The sequence below is a fragment of the Solea solea genome, chromosome 2 (genome assembly GCF_958295425.1).
Source record: "Solea solea chromosome 2, fSolSol10.1, whole genome shotgun sequence".
NCBI lineage: Eukaryota > Metazoa > Chordata > Actinopteri > Pleuronectiformes > Soleidae > Solea > Solea solea.
This window is the reverse complement of record NC_081135.1, coordinates 37568413-37578955: the sequence shown is the minus strand read 5'-3', so window position 1 is coordinate 37578955 and position 10543 is coordinate 37568413. Positions and strand designations below refer to the sequence as shown.

General features: G+C 37.0%; 1 protein-coding gene across 1 annotated transcript; it reads left to right on the top strand.

The window, feature by feature from the left end:
• Nucleotides 1-1324: 1324 nt before the first annotated feature.
• Nucleotides 1325-10083, top strand: LOC131454476 (interleukin-1 receptor type 2). The gene is made up of 10 exons (XM_058622553.1): nt 1325-1509; nt 3824-3920; nt 4592-4850; nt 5598-5772; nt 5897-6074; nt 6804-6890; nt 7031-7090; nt 7426-7561; nt 8570-8715; nt 8832-10083. The coding sequence occupies exons 1-10, from the start codon at nt 1402-1404 to the stop codon at nt 8975-8977; spliced, it is 1392 nt and encodes a 463-aa protein (XP_058478536.1). The 5' UTR covers nt 1325-1401; the 3' UTR covers nt 8978-10083.
• Nucleotides 10084-10543: the final 460 nt, after the last annotated feature.

The window sequence follows — 10543 nt, the reverse complement described above, 5'->3', positions numbered from 1 at the left end:
TGCACTTTGTAGATTTGCCAGCTTTTCTAAGATTTAGCACAGCATGCTAATCAGATTAGCGAAAACACAACTTGTTTTCTTGTCATTTTTACTGTTGACGTCACAATAATGATTTATTTATTTATTCTTGAACAGAAGTAGATAAAAAAAAACTGTTTTAAATGCACTTTCACAGCAGCTACTTAGCTGCTAATTACAAATTAGCTTTAACAAATGATGACTTAATGTAGAGATTATATATTTTCCTGGAGCATTTTTTTTATTTTAACATTTCCACTTCCTGAAAGATGGAATGTTTGTGAACATGTTCAGGCTCACGTCCGCGTCGTCAGGAAATCAGGGAGTGTCACACATTTCATTATAGTTCATTTTACAATTTACTAATCCTGAAATACAATCCACACACAGTCACACACATCCTGAAAAACTGTGCTAATCCTTCAGATTAACACAACAAAGAAAACAAAAATAAAAACTCCCTAAACAAACATTCAGGTTCTGTCACATGAAGACAAACGTGAGGAAAACACATTTGACTGTGTGACGTTCATGCTTTCACATTAGCACCTACTGTAGCCAGGTTGATGTTAGCAGCTACTTTAGCCAGAAAATGTAGCGTCAATGTTAGCTTTTTCTGTCTCTAGACAACGTGGCATGGGTGTTCTATGCTAGCAGCAACTTTAGCCAGAAAAAAAAGTGTTCGACGCTAGCAGCTAGTGGAGCAGGATTAATGTTAGCAGCTAATTTAGCCAGAAAATATGGCACCAGCGTTTGACATTAGCATCTGTTAGCAGCTAATTTAGCCAGATTGATGTTAAACACTGGTGTTTGACGTCTGTAGCTCGTAGCCTGGTAGCGCCGGCGTTTGCTGGTATAGGTGTTTAAAAAGGTTTTGCACTAAGAAGCATTTATTAAGTTTCTGAGAATAAACAACGTATTAACTGTTGTAAAATAATGTGTAACTATATCACAGTTCACTTTTTTAAACAATTGACCAATGCTGATTATTTGAAAATGTCAAGAAATTTAATGGAATGGTTTAAATGGAAAGAAAATTATTGGTGTTGATTTCACAAGGAACTGGAGTGAGTGTGTGTGTGTGTTAGTTAAAACAAACAGAGACGTTTGTGACTGACGCAGCAACGTCAGAGGAGAAACATCAATAAACTTTATGTGAACTAACTTACTATAGCATCTGTGTGTGTGTGTGTGTGTGTGGGGGGGGGGGGGAGTCAGCACACACACACACACACACACACACACACACACAGTGCAGGGCAGTGGTGACTTGTACAGGACACAGCGTTACATTGGGAAACCTGTGAAATTTCCTGCTCAGTGTGGGTGGGAACATAGAAAAGAGAGCAGGTTTCCCCCGTGAGACAAGAGGAAACTGATCACATGACGCCTCAGTCCACGCTCACATCACATCATCTGACCATAGGACTCGTCTGTGCTGACCGCCGCCACCACCATCACCGCCTCCTCCTCCTCGCTCACCTCCACACTGTGAGTACAGACAAGGTGTGTTCACCTGCAACTCTACACATGTACAGTACTATATATGTATGTATATATATATATATATATATATATATATGTATATATATATATACATATATGTATATGTGTGTATATATGTATATGTATATATACATATATGTATATGTGTGTATATATATGTTTATGTATATGTGTATATGTATATATGTGTATGTATATGTGTATATATGTATATATGTGTGTATGTATATGTGTGTGTATATATATGTATATATGTGTGTATGTATATGTGTGTATATATATATATATACACACATATACACATATATGTATATATATGTATATACATATATACAGATGTATATATATGTATATATATACATATATATATATATATATATATATATATATACACATATATACATATGCAGAGGTTTTTGTCAAACACATTGTTTCAGATTTCATTTTAAAAGCATGATATTTGTCTTTTTGGTTAGTTTTTTCCATATTATGGTGCTTTTATTTTGTAGAATGTTCATTACTGTGCAAAACATTGTTTAAGTAAAGTTATAAAAAAATATACAGTAAAATATTGAGTGGAACATTTCCAGAACAGACAGGATATCATTTATCACAGCAGACGTTTATTCACATCAAACTGCAGAGGGAAATTTAGTTTCATTTGGTTTTGACTTTTTCTTTTTAAATGACTTAGATTTATTTTTCGGAAATGCTTAGTTTTAGTTTATTTTTTTATTTTTGTAATATGGAATATTTTCCAAGATTCAAAAAGTACTGTTTCATAAAAACACTTACAAAAATATATACTAGGATGTACAGATGAACAACCATCCCAGAATCAAATATAATAACAGTTTACAAGAAATTAGCCTGAAGTACAGTTACTGTGTTAATGTGTCGGGTAAAAATCAAATATCCAACAGACTAAAGACATAATAACATACAAATAAATATAAATAATCCTCACAAGACTCAATCTGAGGAAAAATATGAGCAAAAAAAGCAAAAATACCAATAAAACCTTAGATGAGAAGTTAGCAGAGTTACCTACATGACTAATGTTTATTAATGTTTATCTTATATAACCTTATGTCCCACATTTTAAACTCAAACACTTTATTATAAATAACATTTGAATAACAAATACACTTCATATGAACTCAAACGTCTTATGTATGAAATCAATGAACAGCGATGAAAACTAACTATAATGACCTTAGTTTAATGCAATAACAATAATAATGACATCCATACTTTGTGCACTACTAATAATGAACTTTATTGATAAAGCACTTTTCTTCACAAATGTTACAAAGTGCGAGGACGTGTCGAGACAGGTTGTGGTGAAAGGGAAAAAAAAGAGAGACGAAAACAACAAATCAACACGTCAGCAATCGAACGAGAGCGTTCGGATAAAATATGACACAAACAACAAGAACAGAAACAACAATAAAAAAAATAAAAATATAAGCAACTTAGAACACATTCCACAATAAAAGCACAAAGTTAAAGATGAAGGACATGAAAATCAGACATATTTTTGCCTTTAAATGTCCTTTAACGGTCCTAATCCCACGCCTCAGTGTGTCACATATTATATGTATCTAATCCCAGGAAATGTCACCATTGATTTTCCTTCTTTCTTCTCTTATTGAATGACTCGGCGGCACTCCCACACTTTTTATGAATGGTATCACCCTTTGATGACACAATGAAACTAAACTTTAATAGGGAAAATTTGCATCACGTGTGTGTGCGTGTGTGTGCGTGCGCGTGTGCGTGTCACATCACAGACGAGGAAGCAGAAGTGAAACGAAGGATGTTTCCATGGAAATGATGATTTAACGCTGCAGTTATTTCTGTGCATCTGTGAGGAAACGCACTGTAGAACAGAATAAAATAGACTTTTCCATAGTTTTATGTATAAAAACTGAATAAATCAGAGGAGATTATAGTAAAAATAAACATATAATTAATTTTTATATATATATTAATCTCCTTGTCCACTAATCCAGTCTGTATTATATGATATTATTAGGATTATTATTGTATATTAAATGGTGACCTTTGCACCAGTGACGGTGACTCGATGAAAGGTAGACACTGTGGGCGTGGCCAAAGATCAAACCCAGTGATGTCACACGTTTTACGATCTACAAATGAACTGAAATCAAAACGTTCACGTCAATAAAAGTCACTATAGTGTGTGTGTGTGTGTGTTCATTCACTCACTGACACTGTGTGTGTGTGTGTGTGTGTGTGTGTGTGTGTGTGTGTGTGTGTGTGTGTGTGTGTTCAGGCTGTCATCATGGTCTGGTGGACTGTGATATTTGCTGTTTTCATCGTTCATCAAGTTTATGGACGACCGCGACTGTTTCCTGCTCTGCCTGTGAAAGGTGAGACTATGTTTATACATATATGCATATATATTATATATATCTACAGTATGTTTACATGTATACACAAACACTGTAGATATGTGTGTACGTACGTAGGTTTGTATGGGTGTGTATGTGCATACATACACATATCATATATTATGTGCATATTTGTATGTATGCAAATGTATGTGTTTGTATATATGTATATATATATATATATATATATACACATATATACACAAGTACTGTCAGCATTAAGTGTGTTAATTCTTATAGCGTGTTAAATTATTTCAATGTGTATGTATTTATATATAATATGTACGTATGTGTATGTATATATATGTACGCATGTATGAATTTTTGCATGTATTTGCATATCTTGTCTTGCATGTACATGTGTGTGTATTTACATTTATATACATATTAACACACACACACACACACTTATATATGTATATATATATATGTATGTATATATGTATGTATACACAGTATATATACATACACACACACAAATATGCCATTACAATATCTTTTGAAATTAGAACACGTCAATGTAAATAAATGATTAACAATATGTTACTGTATTATTTCTTATACGTTAATGAACTGTAATAATTCAGTGTGTATTATTAACAATAATGAACAGTGTTGTGTTGTTGTGTTGTTGTGTTGTTGTGTTACAGAAGGTTGTCACGTGGTGAATCCAGAGGTGGAGATATTCCGAGTGCAGGGTGAAGCCGTCGTCCTGTCGTTCCCGTTGTTTAAGAGCGTGCTGAGAGTTCGCAACATCGCCCCCTCGACCGCATCCTACCTCATCACCAGGGACGACGGGGGAGAGGGCGTGGCCTATGAGGGAGAAGGGCGCGTCCAGCAGCGAGACAAGCAGCTGTGGCTCCTCCCAGCTCAGGCTTCAGACTCGGGGGATTATATCTGCACTTACAGGTGAGACGCCGTTTTGAAGTTAGTTAATCCGCTAACTAATCGACATCCTTTCATTTTAAATTATCGATATTTACTTTATCGCATCTTTAACTTTAGTCTGTCTTATGTTCAGTTAAATAAATAATGCTGTTTCAACTCTTTAAAGGTTAGCATCAATACAAACCTTAATGCTAACAGCTATGCTAATGGCGAGTCGTAGTGCTACGCCAGAAATGGCATCTCTGGAAGAACTGAACTGGGGAGCAAAATAAGAAAAATAAGAAACTCGGACAAATTTGAGTGTTTTTTGGGTTTTTTAAATGTTGGTACGATAAATGCTAAGATGGACACCAAATTCAAAATGGCCGACTTCCTGTTGAGTTCAGGTCATGGTTCCAAAGGACTTTTTTGTTCGTCTGGGTTTGTGACACGTTCCGAACAAGTTCAGTGAAATTCGAGGCAACTTAGTTTTGATTTGTTACATGCGTGTTTCACCTTAAGGGGGCGCTATAGAGCATGTGTCAGAGCACTGTGACAACATCGCAGTTTTAATGCATGTTAGCCTCCTCAAAAATGCAAGTTTTACATCCAATAAAATCCAGTTTATACCTCAGTTAAATATGAATTAAGTCATTTAAAATTTTACTAAAAAAAATATATATACAGTATATATATATATATATATATATATATATATATATATATATATACATATATATATATATATGTACATATATATACAAAAATTGTCCTTAACTTTGTGTGCAGAAATGAAAGTTACTGCATCAACGGGAGAATCACGCTGCAGGTGTTTGAGTCCTACTCTGTGGACGTGGACAGACTGTCCTACCACATCAATGTCCCAGTTGGAGAGAGTCTGTCCTTCAAATGTCCGTCTCTGAGTCACTTCAACAGGACAGACAGACTCATAGAGTGGTACAAGGTGAGGACAACAGACAACAACGCGCTTTTACACTGCTGTACAATTTATCGTGTTGAATTTGAACAAAAGTTCAAATGCGTCTGCTTTTACTTTGACACGGTTTCTCGTGTTTGTTTCCTGACAGAATTCCAGTTCCTCTGCTCCTCACAGCGGCAGCGCGGGTTCTTTCAGCAGAGACGGCGGAAAACTCCTGATCCCCGCGGTGACGAGAGTGGACGCAGGCGTCTACACCTGCAGACTCACTGTCCTCATCAACCAGCAGCTGTACACCGTCAGCAGAGTCGTCCTGCTCCACGTACAAGGTAGGACTTCAGCTGTCTTCACGTGTCTCTGAGGACACAGACTTCAGCTGTCTTCACGTGTCTCTGAGGACACAGACTTCAGCTGTCTTCACGTGTCCGTGAGGACACAGACTTCAGCTGTCTTCACGTGTCTCTGAGGACACAGACTTCAGCTGTCTTCACGTGTCTCTGAGGACACAGACTTCAGCTGTCTTCACGTGTCTCTGAGGACACAGACTTCAGCTTCCGTCCTCCCAACTGGAATGTGGTGAACTTGGGGGCGTGTCATCACTCCCAGCTCCCAGTTCCGAGTTACGATATAAATGGAACGCAGTGTTTGACCGAAGTCAGAGACAGTAAAGTTGAATAAAAATGAATAAAAATACACATTTCTATGAATGTGAAGAGTTTTGTAACTCAAATACTCAACAAAATATATAACATAGTTCATCGTTCAGATACTTTAATGCAGAAATGTTGCATATTGTATCTTTAATGACAAAATAGTACTCTTTTTAAAATGTAATTACATTTTTTAAAATATATTTAACAGAAGCAACATCTTTATCATAATCACTTTCATAAACGTCAATAAATGTCTCATGCCTTCAATTATAAGCATGTTGTGCCCTCTACTGGCCACATGCAGTAAGTGCAACACAAACTGCTCAGTAATTCTTCTTATTTTCTTATGTGAAGTATATTATTGTTGCTGTCATGTGAACACTTGTGTTTACGACTCTCTCTCAGGTCAAGACCCTGAAATCACTAGCACTGTATCTCACCCCTCTGTGACCTCTGACCCCGGGTCAATTAGCAGCAGCAACACAGATCAAGGTGAGGGAAAAAATAATAATAATACATATGTATATATATATATATATGTATATATATATATATATATATATATATACATATCATTTTAATGCTAGTGTTTGTATTTATAGATTTAATGTTGTTTGTATTTTTGTCTCCAGTGTTTAAACCTCCTGTGATTGTTTCACCGTTGAATGGCAGCATTTTTGAAAGTGCTCACGGTGAGTGATTCATATTTAAAAATACTTTTAAATATGCAATAAATCTGATTTCATACTTAAAGCTGCAGTGTGTAACTTTGTAAACCAACATCCGCTACGCGCTGCACACAGGAAGTGATTCCTTTGAGCTCGCAAAGTGAGACGACAGATTGAAACAAGTTGGAAAAAGTCCAAGGAAAGTTTCAGCGGTGAAGGACGCAGCAAACAAACAAATAATGTTACTTACAAAACAAAAATTCACCAAAAGTTATGTACTGCAGCTTTAAATAAATAAACATGTCATAAATAAATGTTTAGATTGAAGGTGAAACGTAATTTCATGCTCAAACTTTCAGGCTCAGCTCTGGAACTGTTCTGCAAAGTTCTCACCGAATGTGGAGTGGCAGATTCCACGGTGGTCACATGGCTCGTCAACGGCCAATCACTGGAGACGTCGTACCTCGATAGGCGGGCCCTGCAGGGAGGAAGGAGGTACTTAAGGCTTGTACCACGATTCTTGATTTCCGACTCAGTGCATGTTAAAAGTCTGATTTTAGTCCGACTAAGACAATAATTCAGTTTTCTTAATGTCATTTAAACATGTTAGTCTGACTAATAACGAACTAGTCTTAGTCGGACTAACATACCTGGATAATGCGATTCATAGTCCGATTACTTCTGCATGTATACACTTAGTCGGACGCGTTAGTGTGGTCAACACGTTAGTCTGACTAATATCGAGCTAGTCTTAGTCGGACTAACATACCTGGATAATACGACTCATAGTCCTATTACTTCTGCATGTATACTCTTAGTCGGACTGGAGATGGACCCGGAAGTAGAAGGAGACCTTTGACCACTTTTGGAGACGAGATTCATGCGTAAAAGTCAACAGGAAGCTGATTCAATATGCACTAGCTTATAGAGAGATACAGCGCCACCTATGGAGGCGGAGTCAGACGTACACGGCCACTAAATCTATTTGCTTCTCAGCATGTTTACTAGGACTTGGCAAATTGTCCGATTGTCTGTCTTAGTCAGACTAAGGCCTTAGCTCTATTAAACTGTGCATGTGTAAACATACTGATTCTTAAAGGTACAGTGTCTAAAATTCAGCCACATATCTTCACCTCATGTCTAAAAACAGAAAAGAAAAATGATTTTATCTTCAATTTCTGCCAAATGCTGAACAATTCCACCTTCAGTTTTCACACTAGACCTTTAAAGGTACAGTGTGTAGGATTCAGATATCATTAAAACTTGAAAGTTGAAAAATCATATATTTTATTCCACTTAAATCAACACACATCACATGTGAATGAGCCTGACGCTCATCTAAACTGAAAGAGACGGCTGTTAATCTGTTTACCTCTACTGTTCATAAAGACGTACAGAACTACCTGAATACTTTATTCCCCCCTTCAAGGATTAATAATCTGACTCTGACTCAGATTAGAGAATGTTAGCGCTAATGCCCGTACGTCTTTATGTGTAACGCAGCGTAACCAGGTCGTCCGAACTCTGCCAGATCGAGTCGAGACTTATTGTCGTGGAGATAACGGACGAAGACGTGGAGACGCAGCTGAAGTGCGTCGCTCACAACCGAGCAGGGAAACAGGAAGTGGTCGCACAGATTCAACTTGAGGGTAAATTGTTGTTTTTTAATATCGTAATTTCAAATAAAATATAATAAAAAATAAAAATAAATAAAAAAAAAGGTGTATTTTAACGTTCAATGTCCTGGACCTTCGTGTCTCCACAGACTCCACGTTCACGTGGCTGGTCGTGGCCGCCGTGGCCGTCTCCTGCTTCCTCACCGTGGTTTCTGTATTTCTCTGCGTCCTCCTCAAACCTAAGAGGAAAAGGAAAGTGGATTATATTCTGGCTCGACAAAACAGCACCTTCTAAATCTGACGACGTAGCAGCTCCTCACCGGACGCCGATAATCTGAGCATTGGACAGATGGAATGTTGTTTACACGAGAATATGTTCCTGTTTACGTGTTACACAGCGTTTAGTGGGATTATGACTCCACATTTTCAGTGTGAAAAATATCATCTTCAGGTGTTTTACTGAGCTGTGTATGCCCCCTGCTGGCCGCCACTGGGAAAATCACTTTGCTGCTTCATCTCACAGCGTTTTCAACTGGATTTTTACGTTGTTTAAAGCATTCACTCTTCCTCAACCAAACCCCATAGAGATAATCAGCGTCTTTAGCTCACAGGGACACAGGAGGTGCTGGTCTACGCCGGGATCATTCAGTAGATTTGTGTCACATTGTGAATCAGAACAAAGGATTTCAAACACCAAAGTCACAAAATAACACTTTTAAAGTCACTTTTTCATCAAAAAACACTGTGTCCCTGTGAGCTAGAAACGCTGATTTTCTTAATGGACTTTGGTGCAGGGAGTGAGAGTCTGTCTAAGTGGTGAACACATATTATATCTCGACATCAGAGACTTAAGTAGGAGTAGAAATGTGAGTTCCGTCCACAAATGGAACAAAGAATATGACTTTCTTATTCAGGCTCTCAAAGCAAAAGCAGTAGGGGGCGCTCACAGCTCAGGAAGAAGTTTATTATGTTGCTTTGTCACCCAGCCCTCTTTGAATATTATTGTCATTATAACACTCCCTAAAATAATACAGGTCACTTTTTTTATGTCATTGTCAAAGTATTATTTAACCCTAGGATATTAGTGAAGCAATGAACAATAATGTCCCTTAAATATTCAGACTGAAGTTGAAATCACATAAAAACAAATATATGTATATGTATATCATTAATATTCTCAGGGAAAAGAAACATTTGATTTGATTTGACTGTACTGGATGAAAATGTTGAAATGTAATTGTTTTGGTTTTTTAATTCATCGTGATTTAATCCTATAAAAGAAGATTTCTGCTGGATTTAAGTGTTTACTGTACTCACCCTGTTGGCAGTTAAGTGGAAACGTCAGGGAAAACGTAACTTAACAATGAGTGTGTGTGTGAAGACTTTCTGTACTTTGAGACACATTGTAATATAAAATGAAGTCTTTTTATTGTCAAAGTTATAGACATTATCCTTAAGTGTCCCTTAAGTTTCCCTCTTAGCTGCCACAGAGGAAACTGCAAACCTGAACTTGAATGGCTAATAATAGCTACCATACTGTACTGTACCGTACTGTACTGTACTGCACCATATTGTACTGTACTGCACTGTATTGGACCATGATGTTTTTATTTAAACGTGATGCACTGTAGCTTTAATTGGTACATGAGCTCCCTCTGGTGGCACTAACTGTTCTTCTGTAAACACCAGAGTGGAGCTGAGGAGTTTTTTAAAGAAATAACAAATCAAACAATAAATAATAATAATTGGAGTCCCCTGATCTCTTGCTCTATCTTGATCTAATTTCACTGCACCAGTGTGAGAGAGATGAATGTTTTTTAAAGGACATGTTTTACTTCTCGTTTCAGCCACAAGAGGTCTC

Excerpts from the sequence above, each read along its gene's own strand:
- LOC131454476 (XM_058622553.1), top strand. The coding sequence starts at position 1,402 with ATGACGCCTCAGTCCACGCTCACATCACATCATCTGACCATAGGACTC. Across the intron at positions 1,510-3,823 it reads TCCTCGCTCACCTCCACACT|GCTGTCATCATGGTCTGGTG; the intron begins GTGAGTACAGAC and ends GTGTGTGTTCAG. Across the intron at positions 6,075-6,803 it reads CGTCCTGCTCCACGTACAAG|GTCAAGACCCTGAAATCACT; the intron begins GTAGGACTTCAG and ends ACTCTCTCTCAG.